At 38.3% G+C, this 23932-nt stretch overlaps 1 protein-coding gene across 5 annotated transcripts in view; it reads right to left on the bottom strand.

Annotated features, from left to right (window-relative positions):
• Positions 1–23932, bottom strand: part of LOC129202965 (dynein axonemal heavy chain 5-like) — a 165442-nt gene that overhangs the window by 72017 nt on the left and 69493 nt on the right. For all 5 annotated transcript variants that reach the window (XR_008575879.1, XM_054816739.1, XM_054816740.1 and 2 more), the window contains exons 44-56: positions 23019–23236; positions 21760–22071; positions 16645–16734; positions 16310–16546; positions 15684–15851; positions 11523–11729; positions 10197–10526; positions 8632–8838; positions 8302–8544; positions 6271–6425; positions 3208–3872; positions 1674–1954; positions 1091–1306 (exon numbers count right to left, since the gene is read on the bottom strand). Coding sequence is in view for 4 of the 5 variants with exons in the window: in XM_054816739.1 (XP_054672714.1) it covers positions 1091–1306; positions 1674–1954; positions 3208–3872; positions 6271–6425; positions 8302–8544; positions 8632–8838; positions 10197–10526; positions 11523–11729; positions 15684–15851; positions 16310–16546; positions 16645–16734; positions 21760–22071; positions 23019–23236 (3329 nt within the window). In the remaining variant the exon portion in view is untranslated. The remainder of the gene's footprint in view (positions 1–1090; positions 1307–1673; positions 1955–3207; positions 3873–6270; positions 6426–8301; positions 8545–8631; positions 8839–10196; positions 10527–11522; positions 11730–15683; positions 15852–16309; positions 16547–16644; positions 16735–21759; positions 22072–23018; positions 23237–23932) is intronic.

The raw sequence follows: 23932 nt of genomic DNA, 5'->3' as shown, positions 1-23932 counted from the left end.
AGAGAGAAGCTTGAAGTAAGGAGTGCATAATTAGTCCCCATTATCTTTAAACTCATTTCCTCTCTCTGTTTAGTGAAGATAGCACTTGGAAAAGTGACCAGATTGACAGCCCCAGGAAGAGACTGTCTACAGAGGCAGTGCAAGTTTCCTTGTGGTGCCTTGTCAATACGGCTCACTGGGAGGAATGGCTCCTGGGGATAGTGAGAATCATGGTTTTGAGCCTCATCTGCACAACAAAACCACTCCAGCAGCTTAGAATAGGCATCAGCAAAATGCACAGCTGAAGCAGATTAAAAAATCAGTGTACAAGTTTTCTGCAACGTTGCAGAAAACCCAAGTTTTGCCAAAACCTGCTTAGTTTTCTGGATTTTAAAGTTGGGCCATGATTCCACCATTCCATATTCCAACCTAGCTCTTTTTCTGGTCCAGCTACCTGTGACATCTTTCTTCTCTTCCCTGCAGAGGAATTTCCCTTGTCTCACAGTTCAGTGAATCTTGCTGTAAATGGGACAAGTTTCTCTCCTGCTTTTATTTTTCTTACAGCTGATACTAAGGTTTTCAGTTCATTCTGCATTTCACTACTTTTCTAGTGAAAGAACCATTTCTAGTGAAAGGACCTGAAAGGTGCCAAATATCTCAGTATTTTTCCCAACAGGATGCTCATTTTGTTCTGCATTTCCTCCTAGCTCTCCACCAAACAGTTCTGGAGATCGAGTTCTAGAGCGCCCTATATGCAAACAAGCCTAGTAGCACTGGAGATGGTGAACCATTTGAAAAATCAACAGTGAGTCCTTTTGAGGCAAATTCCTACTGAGAAGCAGGAACTGCTTGAATAAAGATAACACTAAGCTTCTCAAGATTTGATCTAGTGCTTGGGATATTTGTGTCTGCCATCAAAACTGTGTGGCCCAGGAGAGAGATTACTGAAATAATGAACCATGAAAATGGAGAGAAATAGTCACAAAGGTATCTACAACTATAAGTACACAAAAGCCTCATCCGTTTCAAACTATCTTTGAAGGTAGAAGACACTTTCAAATGATCTCTAAAGATAGTTCTAGGAGTAATACTGCCACTATTAACTTCTTACCTTCTGGAACGTAAGCAACATGCTAAGAAATCCTGAGTTATTCATTAGCTTCAGAGCCTCCATCCACGATGGCTTCACACATGGGCGTTCTTGATCAAGTGTTACTGAGTCTATTTTTCTTTGGAATAAAAGTAGCACACAATCCATAATTCGCATTATCAAGTGAGGAGGTTTACCTAGTTTGCGAACAGTTGCAATGTCAGAAGGTTTTATTGTCTGAAAAATTAAAAAAAGAAAATAAACCATTTATTTAAGGAATCACTTAAATCACTGGTAGAGAAAGATGTTTTTTGGGAGGACCGTGTATGTAATGCAATTGCTGTAGTTTTGCAGGTCACCCAGAAGCAGTACTGCAGAAAGTCCTTAAAGATCGTACTACTCAATGACCGCTTTATTACCTGAGAGTAAAGGAGGTACTGCCCATCTTACCTCTCCACTGCCTCAGTTTTCAGGTTTTTTTCTACATCAATGAACAGATCAGTGCTAGTCCTTTCAATATTTTTTTTCCAATCAGAAGCATAAGCCATAATATTACAAATAACAGTCATCAACAACATGCATGTTCAGAATCTTTAATTCTGACCTGCAGGGCTGCCTCGGCTTCTTCCAATGCAGGTCTTGCAGCTTCAAGTTTCTCTTCTGCTGCTGCTTTATCAATGGCTATGTCATCCACAATGGCCTGAGCCTTGTCTTTTACCTTTTGCACCTGTATTTTCACCTTTTCGGCAGCTTGGGCTTTCATAGTTACTTCCAATAAAACTTCATCAGCTTTTCTTGAAGCTACAGCCAAATCTTTCTCCTTCATCACCAACTCTTTGGAGAGCTGATTTACTGAAACCTCAGCTTCCATCAGTTTTGCAAGACCTGTATTGAACAAATTCCATTTTAGCAATAGGAAGACCTATTGAGAGAGAAACCTCAGTGAAGCAGTCTGGATACTTAAAGTAAGTCACTTAGATTCATATTTAGGAACTCCAGTGAGTGATCCCATTTGTTGAATACCAAAATCAAGCAGAGGTAATATCCATTTGCTATTTACAGCTTTTTCTTTCTCTTTTTTTTTTTTTAATGGGTAAGAATCTTCAGAATCTGTTACTTGATCACTTGTTTATATTCTTATGAGAGGGACACTAAATATTAAACACACATATTGAAAAGCATTAGTATTGTGAATGGCACTCTTAAGAAGTATGTGTGCAATTTCAGAAATCCATGAGATCATAAGAGGTACCAGAGTGTACTCTCTGTACAAAACAAAGAAGAGGAACGTGGCACTCTGAGCAATGCAAGTGAAGACACAAGGAGACTAGGCTGAGCTTCTCAATTCAACTTTACATGAATGTCCAGATGAGATGGAGGTAGAAGAAAGTAAGCATTCTTGAGCAATGCAATGCTCCAATTTTTTTATCAAACAATGAGAAATTCACCTAGAAAAGCTGTAAGTATAAAAATCCTTATATATAAATGCATGCATCTAAATGTAAATGCATCATGTTAATCTTTCTAACCCTCAAAAAAAAGCACATATGTTCTTTCCAGGCACACAGCCACCCTCTGCCTACGGCGATATGTGTACATAGCTCAGTTCTGTACCTGGCAACAGTGGGAGAAGAAACAGTTTAAGTTCACATTCACCTCCAAACAGCATTCAGGTTTGGAAACTGTTTAATTGTTTACTGTGTATGACCTTGTGCAGTGCAATATTTTGGAAATTTTACATGACACATAACTGTTTCTTTAAAAGATTCTTCAGAGTGACTGAATCTGAACATTTACTTACTTTCCCTCAAATTTACTTTTAGCATGTTTAAATGTGAAAACTAGGATCTCAGTAGTTCTTTGGCATGCATACATGTCAAAGCAGGAGTTTCAGGTATATTTCAACTGCTAAGTAGTACTATTTTCAAAACTCATCTGCTGTCTGCAACATTCACAAAGTTCATTGAAACAAAACCTCCACATATTTTGTAACCACACACAACACAGCTGAAAACATGAGTCTGCTTCGAAATGAAAGTGAGCTCACAATTTAAATCCATAATTTTACATTCTTTTACTCAGATTTTTCTCACCTTTTTAAAAACAAACAAACAAAAATCAAACAGATTTTACAGTACCTGTTCTCATGCGTTCAGATAAACTTCCAACATTGGCAAACTTCTCTTTGTAAATAGCTTTGTAGCCTTCAATGAAGGACAGGTAAGACTTTGGAGTCACAAATGTGCGTCGCCTATATCGTTCAAAGTATTCAACACATTTTTCAGCTACTATATCTTGAAATGTTCCCATGGTGTTAACCACACTCTGTTTCACTTCATCTGTGCACTCAATATGGTAGGAAACTAAAAAATGCTGTGCAACTGCTACAAGAGCATCTTTAGGCCAGCATTGGAACCAGTCCATGGTACAGCCTGAAATCAGACCTGGGAATTTCAGTGCACGAGTTCTGAATTTTTCCCCAACAGGAGACAAACAAAGAACGACATGCAGGTTATTACGAACACGAGCAAGAAAGTAATTATAAAGATTTTCAGCAGTGGGAGTACGCCTTGGATATTCCTTCTTCATTGCCAGTATCAGATCTTGTGTGATTTCACCCATTTCATCTCGTGCAAAAAGATTTGAGACTTCACCGGAAGCTAAAACATTGTTCATGTATTCAAGAAATGATTCATCTCTGATTTCATTGTCTGTGAATATAAAGACAATGCCCTTTCCTTTTTGCCCAGCAGTGCGGTACAAAATCTTCAGATCATCCAAAAGGTTATTGGTGGCATATGTTCTGGGATAGAAAAGGATTAAAGAAAGAGAGAATAAAAATTACAGATAATTTTAAGAAATACCTATCATCTGGCTCAGCTTCTTTAGGGCAAGAAAAAATCTACATAAGAAATTAATACCTTATCTCCTGGTTTCATTTTTTTAGGGTGTTTTTCTTAAACATTTTCCCAAAGTGAATGATTCACTTGGTAAAATAAATCACAGGAAAGGAGGTGAAATCAATAGAATAACATGCTAGGAAAAAAATGGTAAGAGAAATACTTCATCTAAGGTAAGTATGCTGCTTTGCCTCCCTACAGTCTGTGGATGTACACTCTTTATTAGAACTGAAGGTTAGTACAGCTGGATTAAGTTGTCAAGTACATTCTGATACCTGTAACCATTACGTAAATACAGCTGGATTATCTTTGGAAGACACTGAGAGCAGATTAAAGGAAATCACTAAGAGACAAGAATAACCAAGACTGAGGTTTTTATTGTGTTATTTGGTTTAACTGAAATCAAGCCCCAGAAACGATGTTTGAACATTATTACTTGGGCTGATTAACTCTGCTGCAAAAGAGACCATGACTGTTTTTTTCATTATGCCTCTTACAGCTTGTGCATACAAGTAAGAGTTAGATGAAGTCCATGCAAATTCAACTACAGATTTAAGATTATGCAATATCAAATGAAACAAATTAACATTAATAAAACGTCAGATATTGTCCTTTATGTTCTTAGCCAATTAAAGCTGAAGTTAAGAACCTCTTTTCTTTGAAATCAGTTTCTTATACTTGCAATACAAATATATCCCATTCTTTAGTATTTGAAAACAATACTCCGTTTTGAAATTAAATATGCCACACAGAACATCTCCCAGTTCTCCTTCAGCTCCATCTTACCACTACTCTATAAATATGCCTAATCCAAGCACTGCAGAACTTGTAAAACAATCAGTTTGCACGTGTCAGCTACAGTTACTACAGCGATTTGTGGTATTCCATAAAGAACATAAGAATTTCTCTACTGAGTCAGAATCATAGAATCATAGAAACATTTAGGCTGGAAAAGACCCTTAAGATCATTGAGTTCGACCGACTACTATCCAACCAGAATAGCAGGCCGTCTAGCTCAATACTCTTAACACCAACAATGGGAAATGCTACTTAGAGAGAAAGCATGAGCCAGTGTCCACTCTTCACTGCTCATTTCTTTCTTCCCCCCTCCATATTCATAGTCATTGTATAGGAATATTAGAAGGTATGTCCATCTTCTCCTCTCAGTATCCTTTCTTCACTATGAGAGTGGTGAGGCACTGGAACAGGTTGCCCAGAGAAGCTGTGGCTGCCCCCTCCCTGGAAGTGTTCAAGGCCAGGTTGGATGGGGCTTTGGGCAACGTGGTCTAGTGGAGGGTGTCCCTGCCCAAGGCAGGGGGGTTGGAACTAGATGATCGTTGAGGTCCCTTCCAACCCAAACCATTCTATGATTCTATGATTTATGAATCTGCTGATACCATCTTCCTTCACAGCCTCCTGTGACAAGTTACAAAAGATGACTATCTGCTTTGTAAATACACACTTTCACCTACCTGCTTTTAGCCCACCTCCAGTTAGCTTCAGCAAATGAACCTTTCCTAAGTGACTGAAATATTATTTGCCTTATTAATGCATTTTGAATCTTGCAAGTCTAGGGACTCTATTCTGTGATTCTACACTTTCTTCTTTTCCTCCTTTTTTTGTTCCCACTGTTCCTTCCTTCTGCTTATGGGGCACAGGAAGAGGCTTTGATATGTCTTTCTTTCTCTTTCCTTCCATCAGAAACCTCATAACTTTGTTCAAAGACCTGATGCATCTCTCTAAGGAAGATTTCTCAGTGTGTTGAGTAGTTTGCAGAGTGAAATACACACTGCCAGACCTCAGTTCTTTACAGATGGAAGGCAGTAGTTACTCCCAGTCACTTCAAATTTCTACAAATTACTAAATTCTAGTACTATGTACTGTTAAGTCATTGATAGCAGTTGCAATAATACAGTCTGGGTACATAAGCATCTATAGAAAAAGTTACTATTTCCCCTGGCCATCAGCATTTGCCCACTATGCAGAATACATCAGCAGATTATTCCATGTTATCTTTAGTGCAAAATGGTATTTTAGTGGGATATCACAAGGGTGCATTGCAGACTCAAATGCTGAAGCAAAGACAGATTTCTTGTCACAATAGCATAAAGGCAGAAAAACAAAGACCCAGGATCTGTCATCTATAGACCATGCATTTGCACAGCTGCTTTTGATTGAAAATGTAGTTTACAATGAGAGATAAAATGTTTGATGGGTTTTCATTTCTTTAAGTTGATTGTGAGATATTCATTTCCATGGCAAATTAAGGAGCAAATGTCTATGTGTACTGCATCGTGTTACCTTGTTAAAGTAATCTGAAAGCTCTCATATCCAGCAATATATGATGCTAGTCTGGTCAGACTCTGTTTTCCAGATCCACCCACACCCACCAACAATGCATTTCCTTGTGGAGTACGAATAATCCGTGATATTTTAATCAAATGGATGATTGCATCCTGTGTATTGAGAGAAAAAGGGATGAAAAGATGTAAATATAATATAACGTAAATTCAACTAGAAGCACATCACCAAGCAAATGCCTCTCAACAGCTAGACGACTTCTCTAGAGCCTATGCCAAAGAGTCCTGTACTTTCATAAAAATCAACATAAGATTTCCCCCTGACTTCAGTGGGCAGCAGGGCTAGCCCAAGAGAAATGTCCTTGTATCAAGCTCATATGAAGCAATGTCATACACAGTGCCTGAGAGCTGAGGGCATGTCCCTTAGGCGTGTGTTGGGTTTGCGTGGCAGGGTTTTGGTAGCGGGGGGGCTACAGGGGTGGCTTCTGTGAGAAGCTGCTAGAAGCTCCCCCTGTGTCTGACAGAGCCAATGCCAGCCGGCTCTAAGACGGGCCCGCCGCTGGCCAAGGCCAAGCCAATCAGCGCCTCTGTGATAACATATTTAAGAAGTAGAAAAACACTTAGGGAGAGAGAGCTTTTGCAGCCAGAGAGAGGAGTGAGAAGATGTAAGAAACTCTGCAGACACCAAGGTCAGTGCAGATGGAGGGGGAGGAGGAGCTCCAGGCGCCGGAGCAGAGATCCCCCTGCAGCCCGTGGTGAAGACCATGGTGAAGCAGGCTGTCCCCCTGCAGCCCATGGAGGAAGGATGAGGGGGTGTAGAGATTCCCCCTGCAGCCCGTGGAGGACCCCACGCCGGAGCAGGTGGAGGCACCTGAAGGAGGCTGCGGCCCGTGGGAAGCCCACGCTGGAGCAAGTTCCTGGCCGGACCGGTGGACCCGTGGAGAGAGGAGCCCACGCCAGGGCAGGTTTGCTGGCAGGACTTGTGACCCCGTGGGGGACCCCACGCTGGAGCAGTTTGCTCCTGAAGGTCTGCACCCCGTGAGAGGGACTCCATGCTGGAGCAGGGGAACGATGAGAGGAGTCCTCCCCCTGAGGATGAAGAAGTGGCAGAAACACCGTGAGATGAACTGGCCGTAACCCCCACTCCCCGTCCCCCTGTGCCGCTGAGGGGGGGGAAGGTTGAAGCCGGGAGTGAAGTTGAGCCCGGGAAGATGGGAGGGGTGGGGGGAGGTGTTTTAAGAGTTGATTTTATTTTCTCATTCCTCTACTCTGTTTTGCCTAGTAATAAATTAGATGAATTCCCTCTCTAAGTTAGGTCTGTTTTGCTCGTGACAACAATTAGTGAGTGATCTCTCCCTGTCCTTATCTTGACCTACAAGCATTTCGTTATGCCTTTTCTCCCCTGTCTGGTGAATGAGGGGAGTGAGAGAGCGGCTCTGGTAGGCACCTGGCCTCTAGCCAGGGTCAACCCACCACAAGGGGACAGAAGGAAAAGTAGAAAGGATGTGGATTAACACCCTCCCCCAACCTTTTAATTGAGCTATTTACAGGCTCTCTAAATAGGCTGCCAAAAGTAAAATACAAGTACACTATAAACTTTTCTTATTCCACTGCTGTATTTATCTTAGAGCAAGAATTGATCTGAAATGCCCTAAAAATCTACCAAACCATCCAGTTTAAAGCTGAAGAAAGTATCCTGCATCAAGAGACCTTTGAAATGGAGGTAACTTTCAGAGATGCAAGATAACACGAACAATGTGCACTGTAGAAACAAATAAGTTGTGTTTTGCATTATGCAAAGCAGGAGATAGAAAAAATGGGGAACTGCAAAGAATAATTTGTGAGAGCGAAGGCAGCCAGGAGACAGCAGCAGCATAGCTTTATAGGGTTTACTTGTAAGGGTCACTGGATACAGGGCTAGACATTCTGAGCTATCTCCAAAATAATTTGATAAAAACATACAAGATCCATGTATCAGTAAGTGCAAAAGACCCAGCAATTTCTGTATTAATATAATTACAGGCACTAATACCTTGAAAAATACTAAATCCATCTTTGATCCTCTGATGGTTTCATTGTACTGTTGCATGAACATCTGTAGTCTTTCAGCCAAAAAATCCAAAGATGGGATAGGCTCGTAAATTTTAGGAGCATTCAACTCAGCATCATCAGGTTCATCTCCAGTAGCTTCTGGGACATCACGCAAAAAATCCACAAAGTATGATTCTGTGGATTTATCTTCAAATAGATTTTGACCATGTTCTGCAGAAGCAATCTACAACAACGTGTTAAGGATTGCTTTAGTAATTAAACATTTCATTGACCTCTTTCTGTGGCAAATACTGGAACACTATTTGCCTACCTTTTCCATCATATCTTCAAACCAGTCTTTATCGCTTTGGCTGATGAACCTGTCTGCAATAACACGTCTGCATTCATGCTGGAACAAGGCTACCAAAACACTGATGCTCTGGCAGACTTCAGAAGTAACTGTAAGCATTCCTTGCCAAATACGACTGAGGTCTCGTAAATTAAAGATGTAATGAAATTTAGCTGGAGTTGGTAACATCTACAAAATAATGTCATAAACTATATTCAAATAACTACTAAATAAAAATATTTTCTATCTCGTATTAAATGAATATGGAAATTTTCACAAAGTTCAAAATCAATATTGCATTAAAGCAGAAATACATACTTGGCATTTAAGAGGCAACAGTAAAAATGAAGAAATGACAGTAGCAATAACCAGCTCCTTTAATTTCACATAGATTTCACTCAAGTTTCTTTGAATCTTTCAAGTCCCAGGAACATGGACTGAAGGGTAGCCAAGACAGTTTAGTTAATGATGGCATTAAAGGCCACAGTAAAAATGTCAGCATTGCTTAACCTGCGGTATTGCTCCTGCCCTTTCTTCCAGATCATTTCTATCACTCTCTTTTGTCCTCTCCAAGAAGATGTGAGGAAAAGTTCAGGAGGAAAAGGAAAAGTAGATGAGGAAAAGCAAAGCAAAGAGAGCAGAAAAATGAGAAAAGAAGATTTGAAAAAATGAGCAACTTAGCAAAAGCTAAATTTTCTCTATAGGCAGTTAATTAGCAGTAATAAGCACCATTTCTGCTGAATATTCTGGTCAGTAGTTGACTGGCCAATAGTTTCACTAGAATTCTATTTCTCTGTGTAAGCCAAGTTTATGTCCACAGTTAAGCTGTTTGAGAAATTCTGACCAACCTTTTTTGGACTACAAAATATTATTTAGCAAATTCCTGCCTATTCCTCTCTTCCCACCACTGTCCTCCACTTTTTTTCATTAGAAGATCAAATCTGGCACACATTTCTACGCTGTAATTTTACTTTTACCTTTTCAAATTTCATTCTACACATAAATTTTACTTTATATGTCCAAGCAACATTTTTTTTAGGAATTGCAGTTACATGTTTTTACAACCTGTTGGAAATGGAAGTAGTAAATATTTAGAATTTAGTAAATACCAGATTTCATTTGTTTTGAACTGATTCTCTCTCCACCAAATTTGACTTCTTTCCTTTAATTCAGATCTTTAAAGTTTCTCAGAATCCCAAACACCTTTACAGAAGATTCCTATCTAATTTTTAATTTATTGTTCCTTATGCCCTTGACATTTTCTCAACCAGAAGACCTTTAAACATTGCTATCAGCTATGTTTACTATATTATATGATGTAATTCTTATATTAGCTATAGAAGGTACTGCTTATGATTATGTTTTCAGTCAGCTAAATAGGTGCTGATAACAACAAATACAGAACAGATGCATCAGCCAGCAGTTATACATACAGGTCACAGCTTCACAATATGAAGTACAAACACACGTGACTACAAAAGACCTGGGTCTTGTTGCTTTGTCATGGTACAGATGTTTCAAAGGCTTCTTAACAGATGAGATTTTACCTTTGCTTTTGTTGTTTGCCAAACCTTTCGAGTTGTAGATACTAATGCTGAAGCCAGTCTACATATTTCTGCAGGGAAACCTCGTTGTTCACAGAAATAGCCTTCAGCTATTGTTCGAAATACTTTGTCAATAGAGGAACTGGAAGGCAGTGTGCAGTTGTAGATGGTGAACTGGCGTTTCAGGCGCTGTGGGATGTCGTTCCGACCTCCCCCAGGGTGAATCATAGCTGCTACAAACTGGACATCAACCACATTTGTGAATTCTCCTGGCTTCTCCAAATTGTAGAAACCTTTCTGTTCCATCAGCTGTCTTACAATCTCATTGGTGATCTGGTTATTGGAAAAAAAAAAAAGACAGACATGGAACAGTTAAGTATTTCAGGGTTCTCAAAAAAAAAAAAAGAAAAAAGAAAAGAGGAAATCTCCAGTATAACAGATTAATTTACAGAAGGAAAGACACCTCTTATCTTTCTTAATTTTCTGGTATTCTGCTGGACACTTCAGCAATTTATAAAGCCATGCAAGATGGTACCAAGCACTCTGATGCAATGGATTGGCTGCATGTAAGCTTCACATGCTAAGTTATTGTGGACATGAGGTCAGACATTCAACTGCATTTCCATAATACCAATCTAAGAAAATTCAGCACTTTAAAGTTTGAAGCCAGACTATATATTCAGATTGATACAGGCACTTAGCTAGTGACAAAGAATGGTTAGCTTGGCACATAGTCACACATTCGCTTGTATAGAGGCAGTGAGAGAACGGGATTACAGGCCTATAATGGGAGCAGGAAAATTACTTTTTCTCAGCAGTAAGTTTTTTTTAATTTAAGTCAGATTTTCAGAGTATAGATCGATAAGTATTCATTTATCAATACCTCAAGACATCTGGCTAGTCTTGGATGTCAACTGTGATGTTAGATTTCACCTAATAATAACCGTACTTTGAAGTCCAGAGCAGATGGAAGAAGAAAAGAATGTCTGATTGCTTCTTGGATTTGCAAGCTTCCTTTCTCAGATTGGTTCTTAGTATAGCCAGTTTGGAAATTCTGCAAGCTCTGCACGTAACCAAAACAAAAGGCTCAAAAGCTACAATGATTGCACCAAGTGGCTTGATGCTGACCCTAATCTTTTGGGATTGACAGCTCATCACTCTTGGCAAAAACTGGCGTGGGGAAATTGGTTTTAGTAGACATACTTGGTCTAGTCCATATTACAATACCTTTTTCCTAAACTTCCCTATTTTTGCAATCCACAGATCAGCATTTCCATCAGCAGCAATGGTAAGACCACCGATTCCCAAATATTAACATTTTCCTTTTACCTGATCACCCCATTCATTAATCACAGGCATGTTGATGTCATCAATAAAGACAGTCATTTTCTTCCCTGCTGGAGGACCGTACGTGGTGCCCATTCTTTTATCTATGTAACTTTCTATGCTCCTCTGGAACATATTTGGCAGAGTTGCAGAAGAAAAGTTTAGGCATTTGGTCAAGTGAACATCAGGATCATACTTGCTTGTGTAATCCTGCAAGATAAACCCATTTTAAGTAAAGTGCACCAGTAACTCCAGATGAATTCAGCCAAAAGGAGATGCAGATGCTCAATAGCCATGCAAAAACCAGACATCTACAAAATCTCAGCCCTGCTATTAACTTCAAAATGTCAAAGAGCAGTTTATTTACGATAAATATACCATCTCCAACCTCTCAGTTAATGTATTGCATAAAGCTTCTCAGTGTTAAAATTCATAAGCTTTTAACAGACTTCACTAAGTGTACAACAAGTAAATGTGACAAGTCAGGATGCAAATAAACTTTGCATTAGCAATTGTTAGGGTTTTTCTAAATTCAAGCTGTTAGTGATGACCTGTTGCAGCAGTCTGCAAGGAACAAGTGAAAAACTAAATCCTTTTTCACATTTACACTACAGGACCATATCTTACAATGGTAGTGTAAAATGAAACCCAGCTACATTGCATTTACTGATATTTATCCTCTCTTAATGAAGAAAGGAATCCTTGGGTTTTATGAATGCAAACAATTCCCACAGCTGCTGCTGATGCCCTAAAGCAACAAAGTTCCACTTTTCGTATTTAGTGAGGTTTTATAATAGGACCGGAAAGAAAAAGATGTAACCCTGGAGTCACACCAAGGCATATATATAAAGCATGGGAAATAATTTGTTTAGCAAGAGTCCTGGGACATAAAAATAGTATTAAAAATTCCAGACTTTCAACATTATTTCTTTTTAGAGATTGAATTCTTCTGCAATGATGACAAAGTTGAATATAATTTAAATTATCATCTTTATAACAGGGTTGACTAGAAATGTTCCCATTTTGGTAGCTCAGAAAAATAAACTTATATCATTGCTGATTAAGTACTCTAAGAACAACTCCAGTGAGACATACACTCTGTGTGACAATAGAAAGGAAGATACAGCTAAGCCCCCTCAAACTGTTTTGATGAATAGTGTTAAACTGTTAATTTTGTTGATACAATGTTGATACAATGATCTCAATTTAAGAAAAGGTGCCCTTCAGAAATAAGTTTTTCTCAGACATCACACAAATGACAGTCTACACATGTACATGCGAGAGTCCTGTATTGGGTGATTACTCTTGACAGCTGACAAGCTGGTGCAGGTCACTGCTCAGGCCTCTCCTCGGGGCTCCAATAGTTCTTAGAAAACTAATGTAACAGGTGCGGGTGCCCAGGTGGTGGCAGTGAGAGCTGTGGGGCAGCACCTTGCAAGAAGAGGACAAGGCTTCCCCGTGCCAGACAAAGCTGGTTCCAGCCAGCTCCAACAGACCCACTGGAGCCTCTCAGCCTGTGTAAGAAAGGGCAAAAAGTTGCCTGGCAGTTGAGAGAGAAAAGTGAGAAAAAATGTGAGAGAAACAGCCCTGCAGACACTATGGTGAGAGCAGAAGGATGAGGAGAAGGTGCTCCAGTAGATTCCCCTGCAGCCCATGGAGAAGACCATGGTGTTGCAGGCTGTCCCCCTGCAGCCCATGTAGGACCATGTTGGTCCCTGCAGCCCCTGGAAGTCCCCACACCAGAGCAGGTGGGTGTGCTCTGAAGGAAACTGTAGTACGTGGAGAGCCCCTGTCAGAGCAGGCTCCTGGCAGGAGCTGTGGCCTGTGGGGGACCCACGCTGGGGCAGTCCATTCCTGAAGGACTGTGCCCTGTGGAAAGGACCCACGCTGGAGCAGTTTGTGAAGAACTGCAGCCATGGTAAGGACCCGTGATGAAGCAGTTCGTGAAGGGCAGTATCTCATGGAAGGGACCTCATGAGGAAGCAGGGAACAGCATGAGGAGGAAGGAGTGGCAGAGAGGAGCTGTTATGGACTGACCACAGCCCCCATTCCCCATCCCCTGCACCGCTCAGGAGGAGGTAGAGGAATTGGGAGTGAAGGAGTGAAGGTGAGCCTGGGAAGAAAGGAGGGGTGAAGGGAGGGTGGTTTTAGTATTGTCTTTGTTTTTCACTATCCTATTCTATTTTTAATTAACAATTAATTTATTTTCCACAAGTTGAGTCTGTTTTGCCCTTGATGGTAATTGGTGAGTGACCTCCCTGTTCTTCTCTCACCCCATGCTCTGCTGAGGAAGGGAAGGGAACCAGCGGCTGGGTGGGAGTCTTGCAGCTGGCCAAAGTCAACCGACTACAACTATGAATACACAACCATTCAAAAAACACACTTGTGTTTTATTCGTTACGGCATTTCAGAATCTTTATATGGTAACGGTAACATTCCACAGTACATAAATGAGAACTATCTTTGAAAAAGAAGAGGTTATTTAATGGGATTATTTTTGTTAAACTGTCAAATTCTGGGTGCAATTTTCAACTCTACCGTACTAGTTTCACGTTAAATTCGGGGGGGGGGTTGCAATGTATGACTTAATAGTACAGAGAGTAAAGGTCTTAAATAACACTCTGTTATAAGTTCTTCATTTTGATATATACTGATATCTAATCAATGCTGAAGATTACTTCAGATTAATTTAGATTACTACCTGAAGTGTCTTTACTTTTTCATGAAACCAGCTGTTTATATCTGGAAATTTCTATTCCACAAGGTGTAGTAATGCAAAATTCTACAGAAGGAGAAAGCAGAGGGGGAACAGTTGTGAAGGCAGTTAACTTTCACTCCTAACCTTAAATGAGATCAAATATCTACTGGCATTATGCTCCCTTGTGTAAGGAACATACTCTGCCCTATAGAATCAACACGGGGTAAGCAACTCCTAAGAATCAGTTCCAATTATTTTTAGGGACAGGAATGGCAGCTGAAGGCTGGAGGTTGCCAGCATCTGGCCAAAATCCAGTATGCAGAGTATCAAGACCACCACCCAGACCTCGCCTCTTCACTCTGCTAAAATAGTTCTCCAGCTAGTGCCAGAAACAGAAGCTGACATTACACCGGCATGCATGTTGGCATCAATAGCTAAGCTGAAAAAGTAGTATCAATGGCTGCTGGCATTGGTACAGCTCGCTTTATGTTAGTGCTCAGAAAGCACATGGCTGCAGGACACAAAATGGCTCCAGATTTTAAGAAAGCCAAAGGTCAGTTTAGGCCGGTGTTTTTCAGTTATTTTCAATTTCAAGACCTCTGCAAATCATCCACTGGAGGTACAGATGCCTGTATGGCAAATTCAGCTGTCCCAACAGTTCATCAGTTTTATTTAGCTGCCTCTCCTTGATCAAAGAGTCTACAGGTTCCCCTGGAAATCACAGACATCATGCTGAAAAACATTACACTTCCATTTTTCCAAATAAGGGATGCCAAGTTTGGTACAACATCTGGTTTTGTTCAGCCTTCTGATTATTGGCTCTTCTGTAGTAAGTTATTAATTTTTTTAACTGTCATATGATTAACCTGCGCAATTTTATAATATGGAAAGCATGTATTTTTTAATTGAATGGCAATCCTGTTATTATTTTCTTCTACAGAAAGAACAGTATGTCATTTTCAGTGAAGGAATTAAGAGAGCAGATAACAAACACTAAATTTACCCTCTGAAAAATTACCCTGAGTAAAGAAGGAAGTTCTTTATTTCTCCTCAGTTTGACTGGTGAAGAAAGTCTGCAATAAGGGTGTACAAAAGATCAGTTCACACATGGCACCACCACCAAAGCACAGGGAAATAAAAAATCCTTCAAGGATCAATATTTTCTTAGCAAAATCTCCGATTTGACTTCTCAAAAGAAAAGAAAACATATGAAAGAGCATTTATCAGATGACCTTGTGGCCATGGTTAGCAAAGTTTAAAAGAACCCTTTTTTAGTAAAGTATAGATACTTACGTTTTTTTGCTTGCAGGCCATGTGAATACTGGCAAAATGCCTCAGTAAGAATGCTAGTATGTAATCTGAAGAAAACCCCAATTACTTTTGCACTTTAATTTAAAATTTATGCCAATGTCAATTATTGCAATGTTATCATACAAAGATATTAAATGTTTTTCCATTCCACATACCTTAATCATAACTGTTTTTGCTGTTCCCTGTTCCCCAATTAGCAGAACAGCTTTTCCTTGCCTCATGATAGTGTGCATTAGAAAGCCTGTTCGGACACTGTCCACATTTGGAACTAGAATGGAAGTGTATTCTGGTACTGAATCTTTAGGGTAAATATATTCAGGGACCTGCATAAGAAAGACATGCAAAAAAGTCTGAGACTTTCTACTTGCCCACACAATCACTTCACATCAGAACGCAAACCCAAATGTATTCTATAAAATGTACATTAGCAAAACTTTTCTTCCTGAAAGCCAAGCATCCATTTATAATCAATCAGTTCCTTGCCAAGCTTTTCTAAAAGGGTGTTTGACTAATGGGATATTTTCACTCCACTATTCTCTGTTACATGAAGAAAGCTTTTCCTTGCCAGGAGTTCTTGTATAGTAGGGCAATAGACAGTAGACAAAGCTAACATCACTTCCGTTTCACTTCCAAAGCTACTTCAAATGCATGACCACTTGGTAGGGTTGATATTCCTATCCAAATCATACAGGGTCTTAAATAATAAAATAATATGCCTCTTACCAAGTACATCTTTCTTGTATACTCATTAAGAAAGCTTAGCATGTCACGGCATACGAACCTTCTTTGACCAGTGTTCCCACTGGCCACAAGCATTGATACCAAATTCAAACATAGTTTCTTCTCCATTCACAGCTGGAAGTTCTTTCACTGCAGAGTGCTTCCGCAGGAACAGCTCCATTTTCAGCCTGTCATCCAGTTCCAGAAGAGCTCCAGCTGACCACATTACAGCAAAAATGAACAAGCGAGCAATATGTTCCTCGCTGAGCTGCTTCTCATATTGGTCGGACAATAAACCCTGCAAAGCAGATGCAATATGTAATGACTGCCCTCCTGGAACAATGTCCCAGCACAAATAACAGAATGAGAGAGAGAAAAACTAAATGTCATATCTACCTGTAGGAGGTCAATAGCTTGTTTGATGTACATACATTCTAAAATTGGCATTTTTGGTGTCACAGCAGAGAAAATGAAATCTATCACATCCTGGAAAGGAAAAACAGCATTTAAAGAATCTGTTTACCAGTTTCAATGGTATGATTTATTCTTAGATGAGACTAATTTCTTAATTTCAACTATTCTACATTTTATTCCAAACAACATTTTTCCCTATTTCTGGTATTATAAATTTTCAGACTTAGACCATAAAATTTTGGCAACAATAAAGTATTAGAAAAATAACTTTGCTATACCATAGTCAGCAGTTACTCATACGAGCCCCATACAGCAATTTCCTGAAGAGCAATTTGAAGACTGTTTTTCAGTTATATCAGGGATCTACCATTTGTACTCTCCACTGGAGATTTTAACCTACAATTGCCATTTTTGTAGTGGGAAGATAAAAGCACTAGAATTGTTGTAATGATACGTATATAATGCACAGCCTCACCGCTATAAATTGCTATCAATCCGATCTGTTCTGACTACACCATAATGTACCTGTCCCTCTTGAAACCAATACTCTTGGTTTTCTGTAGAATCCTGGCAGGATCCAAAGGGAATTTTGCAATTGGTTTTATTGCAATTGCAATTGGACTTTCCTCAGGTTATTCCGTAGTGATGGCAACCATGTCTGCCTTTGCCAAGTGTTTTGCAACATCTTTAGCAAAGTTTCAAATTGATGTAAAGTCCTCCCTGAGATTTGCAGTGCAGAATTATTTTTAAATATCAGTTGCCATCCATAGTACAGACTGATGTAAATTATAACCTACTTTCACCTTCATTTAACAATTTTTAATATAATTCCCTCCCTATGGGTTCCATTTGCCTTTGTAAGTTTTGGAAATCAACACTGCCTACTCAGTCTGGGAAGTAAAAGTACATAGGGACACTATGGAAAATAGTAATTTTGGAGGATTTCCATTTATGGCTCCCATGTTCTGTCAGTGAGAAAGCTAAGACAATGAAGACATTCGATCACTTAAAGATGTAAACAATCACCTAGATATTTTTGAAAAATCAGTGAGCTGCTTACCCACATACTCAACAGCTTTGTTCTGATTTTCAGTTTACTTTTTTAGCCACTAAAGCTCTCTAAGTACCCTATGCTGAGTATTTATTGGCACAGAGAATGAATCAAGATTTTTACCCATCCTTCTGAGTTCCACCTCACTAGAATAGTGGGTAACATACACAACAAAGATATATACTATGAGAAAAAACTCACTTAAGCATCTTAATCTAAAATAGGGCTCTAGGAAAGAAGACAGTCTGAATGTGGGCAAACATAGCAGGAGGGAGGCTTAGAAAATATCCCTTTTTATGTTATTTCTTGTTGACTAGCAAAAGCGCTTTGACCTCTGTGTGCTGCTTTTTGAGGCTTACCTTCTACAATGTGTGTTTTGCCCCGAGCAGTACAAAGGTTGCTCAGATGACTAATTGGGGGTTTATGGGTTCCACAAGGAATGGGTAGAGGTAAGGCACTGAAAGCAGTGTGGGAGATTCGAATCTAAAAATCTTTAAAATTTGGACCTAAATCTCTCTGAGATTCAGTTTCTTCATCTGTAAAATAGACTTGATGTCTCACAGGGCACTGCAGATTGTTTAATAATTGATTTGAGTCAAAGTAGTCTACTTTCAAGAGCCCAATTTTCATCTGAACGAATTTTATGGTACTTATGATTCCAGTGAGGTTTGTGTGATTCTTGTTCTTTGAGTTTGTGAAAAATCAGGTCCTTACATGCTAACACTATTTTTAAAACAATACATTGCAGAAAGAAGGATGCAAGATCAAGATAGCAATTAGCATGAATTAACTATTTATTATGGTATTTTGTTTGGACAGGGGGTCTGGAAAAATTAGTTTGGCCATGACAAATACACACAAATTGCAAAGAATTTGCATCAGGAATTTGCTACCCCTTAAAAGGAAACTGCAAAACAAAGTCAGATGGTAAAAACTCATATGAGAAAAGACCCTTTCGCACAGCATACAGTCACTGTGGAACTCACTTGGACTGTAGAATGCTCTTTAGAACAAGAAGTTGGCAACATATTCAAAGGGCTTCAACAAGCACAAGAACAATTAAATAATGCAAAGTTATTAGTATTTGTAATATTAATTTGGACATCAACATTTAAATATTAAAGCTAAGAAACTCTTTGGATTATATATTCAAGTCCATGCTCCAGAGGCAATAGCAGCCTTTACGCAAATAAGATTAGGGTGAGATTTAATGTGGAGGGAGGAATAAGTCACATCTGACTAGTCTGGTGTTTTTAGAACTTCTCTGAAGTCTCCAGAATAGGTCAGTAAGGGATCCAGGACACCAGATTTTATTTAAAAAAAAAAAAAAAAAAAGGAAAGTGAATGTGATTTAAAAATTACTAGATTTTTTTTCATTTAAACAATACATAGACATGCTGAAACTTACATAACATCCATCACTAGTTTGAGCTTCACACTTTGCAGACAAACTAAATAATGCCACTCAGGTAATTATTTTAATTATTTCTGTTCTTTGAAACTGTCTCAGATAATTACTTCCATTAGCTAAGCAATTCTGTTGCTTATAGGTAGCAGCATCATTCACGGACAAGAAATTGGCAGTATAGCTCCTAAATTTAAAAGAGTAGAGACTTTAGATGGGGATGGGAGTTTACTTGAAATTACTCCTAAGCAGGAAATGTTGCTGAGAAGAAAGAACTGGGAAAGGGAGGGTGAAAGTCCAACCCCTCAATCACCATTTTAGAAAAATCCTGTGGAAATAGAAAGGACTCAAAGATAATCTCAATTCAAAATAAGGTTGTTTTGGGGGGGGGGGGGTGTTTGGTTGTGTTGGGTTTTTTTAAATTTAACCTTGTCTTTTAGACTACCTCCTGTCTTTTGTATAAAAACTAATGACTTACAGTAGAATAGTGAAATAAATACATTCTTTCCACTGATTCATAACTATTACTCTCTGGTGCTTCCACCTACATTATTGCTACTTGCTACACCTTCATTAATAATGATTTTATCCAATATGCAGACTTTCACTGACAGATAGTATTTGTATTAGCATAAATAATAAGTGGTTTTTGTAAGCAAATTGGAATTACTATAGTAGTTGTCTTACATCTATCTTGTTTGAATTTAGATTGCTTTCAAAAGATCTCTGTAGGTATACTTAAAGACTGACTCTACTTAGTTACTATATTTCCATCTATAGCCTAATTTTCAGTTTCTTCTAAAAATCAGATATTTGTAAGCTGCTTATATCCATGCTTCTCTTAATACTAGCATTAAATTCACCAAGGTCTCCATGTGGGGTTTGACTACCACTGTTGATGCATCTTATTTCACAAATTTTCTTTTAGAATTTATTTATCCTTTTTTTTTTATGTTGGGGAAAATAATAACTGTAAGAAGAGCCACCTGAATACAAAAGCAGTGTTACCATCATCTGTAAAATCAGTGTTATCACTTCTATTATTTGAGAAGCAAAGATAGCTCATTAAAAGTGAAAAAAAACCTGATAGTATGACAGCTTACATTTACATTTCGATAGTTCCAAATGCAGCCTTCAGCAGAGAACTAACTTCATATTTCACTGCGTTTTCATCTCTCAATCTAATAAAATACATATTTTTCTGGACTTTATTGCTATTGCTTCAGGCTTGGGTATTTTAAATGTTGTTATTATGTTTTCAGAGCAAGTTGTAGCATAAAATATAAATAGAATTGTGGCAAAGAAGCAGTAAATTGACCCACATGTACATTACTTCGGAAGCATATTTTAAAATTCATTATCAGAATTGTTTCTCATGCTGCTGCAGTAAATACTATGTCAGATCATTACGTTTTGGAGGTAGAACAAAATGAATAGCTTGTTAAACATTGGTTTTAAAGTAAATAGGCACTGAAATGAAACTTATCTGTAAGAAGGCATTTGTTAACATTTAAGGCATTCCAAAACCATATTAATCATTGCTTTTATCATGATTTATAAATAAACCTTCTGAAATGTCACTCAAAGTTCATTAAAAATGGCATTTGTAAAATCCAACAACAATGATTAATATGACAGGAGAAACCCCTGTGAAATCCAGCACCAATCACACAAGAAAACTGGCAGGAGAGAGCCAATGGGAAGGCAAAGTATATAAGGAATTTGTATTTGTTCCACAGATGTTGAGAAAACCAGAAGATAACAACGCTGAAAAATGGCAAAACAATAACTCTTTCTTTAAAAAATTCCAAAGAAAAAGTAAGAATTTCAGTGTAATTGAAAAGAGTATGTTACTGAGATTATGCTTTTAGATCCACTATCGAGTACAACCATCCATAATATTAATGAAATCTTTTTAACGATTCAGTATGCTAAGGACAAATGGAGGGAAAAAACATTCAGAATTCTCCCTTTGGATCTACTGATTGAACACGATTTAGTCAGAGAATGTATCAAAGAGATGCCATCTCAAAAATCTCCTTCAGAACAGAATCATGGATTATAAAATCAGAAGAGACTACTACAGTCACCTTCACTGAGCTTTGGAACACCACAGAGACAGAACTGCCCTTAATTAATTTGAATTACAGCATGTCTTTTAAAAATAACTAATGGGCCAAATGCATTCCTGTTGCAGCTGAAATTGAGAGAGATCCCACTAGAGTTAATCTAGCTGAATTTCTTTCCAAATTTACTTCTTTCAATTTAAAACAAACAAGGAAGTTTATCCACTCCCTTTATGCATCCTAACAAGAATTACAATTTCAGTAACAATTACAGCCAAAGAGAATATCTCTGTTTTGCCAACATACATTACAAAATAATCACAGATTTAACAATTCATCGCCAACAAACCTATGCAGACAAAACAAAGCATCCAAATTATTCGTATGTTACAGTTTCACCAATTTATTAATGTCAGAGATAATTTTCTCTCTTTTTTTTAAAATCCATCATCCTTGTTTTATTACATAAACAAAGAGAAATAAATAATTGAAAAAGCATTGAGGAAGAAACAATGCTTCATTAAATAAAGAATAAGAAATGCAGTATTTTTTTCTAAAGTTGTTGCATTAAGTACCTGAAATACAGCATTAAAGCAATTCCATAGGACATCAGAGTATGTAACTGGTAGCGTCTGCAGCCAAGCTCTTAAAATAGGCTTCCAGTCTAACACCGAAGAACTCATGAAGACCATCCCATTACGAGAAACTGTTGCAGGGGAAGCATTGTCAATGTTGTGAGGTTCAAAAATAATTTTGCAACTGGGGGACATTGGAATACGATCTCCATTGGCTAAAGTAAGGGTCTTGTTATCATCCAGAACAGAGTTCAGATTTTCAATCCATATTGCATCAACAGGTCCATCCAAAACTATCCAGATATGCTCACCCTGGAAAAAGGAGACACACACATGCAACTTTACATACATTGACCAAAAATACACATTTCCTTAATCTTAGAGAAAGTGCTCTTGGATATAAATAACGAGTCATAATTTGGTACTGATTAGCTCAGCATGAACTGCAGTTTCTATAATTTGCTCAATGATTTTAATCCTTCTTTTGTTATCCTGTGTCACACTGAAAAGAATATTAAGGAACAGTGACAAAAATAAATTTGTGCTGTTCTAAGCATAAAGCTCTCCCTTTCTTCTGTTCCAAGCATAAAGCTGTTCCTTTCTTCTACAAAAGTACATCAGCCAGCCCAGCATCCATCAAGGTGGATGAAAACATTTCCCATTAAATACAGTCACAGACACAGGCATACAGTTACTCCTTATGGGATGTTACCTAAGTATTTCATGTAAGGTTTCCCATTTTCCAAGTGAGAACTGAATGAAACTTCAGAAGATTTGAGTGTAATTGTGATTCCATGAAACATCATCTGCAGGTCTGATAAGAGAACTGGGAAATGCCTATACTGATTTCTTACCAAAGCCTTTTACATTCTGATGTAACTAGTGAAATAGAGTGACAATGACATAAAACCAGATAGGAGAAAACTAACTTTCCTGTCCTCACGTCAAAACATGAACAGCCCTTGCTTTTGTGTTTAAATGGTAGGACTACCTGCTTACAGAAGGAAGCAAAACCCTTAAAATCTTTTCCAATTTAATTCTGGAACCTCTACTGCTTGGGAAGCCTAGTGCTCTCTGGCATATACACGTAATTCTGACTCTTGCATACATTGAGCTAGTCAGACACAGAACAAAACTAACACTGTATTTTCCTGTTTCATTTTATAATGGAAGATCTTTCACAAAAATGACAGGTAATGAGATCTTATGGAAACAGTATTAAATGTCCTTATTAACTATCATGATACAATATCCATTACCTTCTTTGTTTTTAAAGTTTTTCTCCATAATGTAGAGAAAATACCATCTGTCCAATCATTCGTAGCAACATCAAGGGTACCAAACATCTGGGAAGCCGTGATTGCCTTTGGGTTCATTCTCATCTCTTTATGAGGAGCACCACAATCTGTCATTGCTTTCATCAAAATATTAATGCATTTTGTCTTTCCTGCCCCAGTCGGACCTAGAGTCATCATACCTTAAAACAACAGAAACATGGTTTAGAATGAAATGTCAAAATGTCATGCTACTATTTAATGGTTCTTTGCATCAACGATCTTTGTTTTATTTTTATCAAAAGTCAATACAAAAAAAGATGTTTCTCACTCCACTTACTGTTGACTGAAATGGAATTTAAAAATATTATTAAAAGGCCTCTATAAATGTCTGGTCTATTATGATAGGCAAGCCTATGTGGGTCTGTATCCCCCCTCAGGCAGTTCTTTTCCTTTTTCTAATCAGAAAACAGAACTGCCTTCTGATGTTCGCATGCAATGACATTGACATTACTGGTGGTAAACAAAACCAGTCATTTCTAAATGTATTTAATGAGAATGAGTAGTTCCCAATGATATACAAAATCAAGTGTATCTTCCTGAAGAAGTAACAAAAATATGTACCTGCATCCATTCATGCTGACATTTTAATACATCTTTCTTACATAAAAAACAGTTAACAGCAACCACACTTATAATTTTATCAGTGTATACACATATTGCCCAAGGAAAAGAAGCCATGTCTTCAAGAATAAATTAAACCTACAGTTGATCCTTTTTAGCTATATTTTCTAAATCATCTATTCAAGGGGCCCAGAGTCTGTCCAAAAGCAGTTGGAACATTCAAACTGAGACTTCCACAGTCATCTAAGGGAGCTAGATAACTCCTATTAACCCTA

This window comes from Grus americana, chromosome 2, assembly GCF_028858705.1.
Source record: "Grus americana isolate bGruAme1 chromosome 2, bGruAme1.mat, whole genome shotgun sequence".
NCBI classification, from domain to species: Eukaryota; Metazoa; Chordata; class Aves; order Gruiformes; family Gruidae; genus Grus; species Grus americana.
The sequence above is the reverse complement of the archived record's forward strand: the minus strand, read 5'-3'. Positions and strand labels throughout refer to the sequence as shown.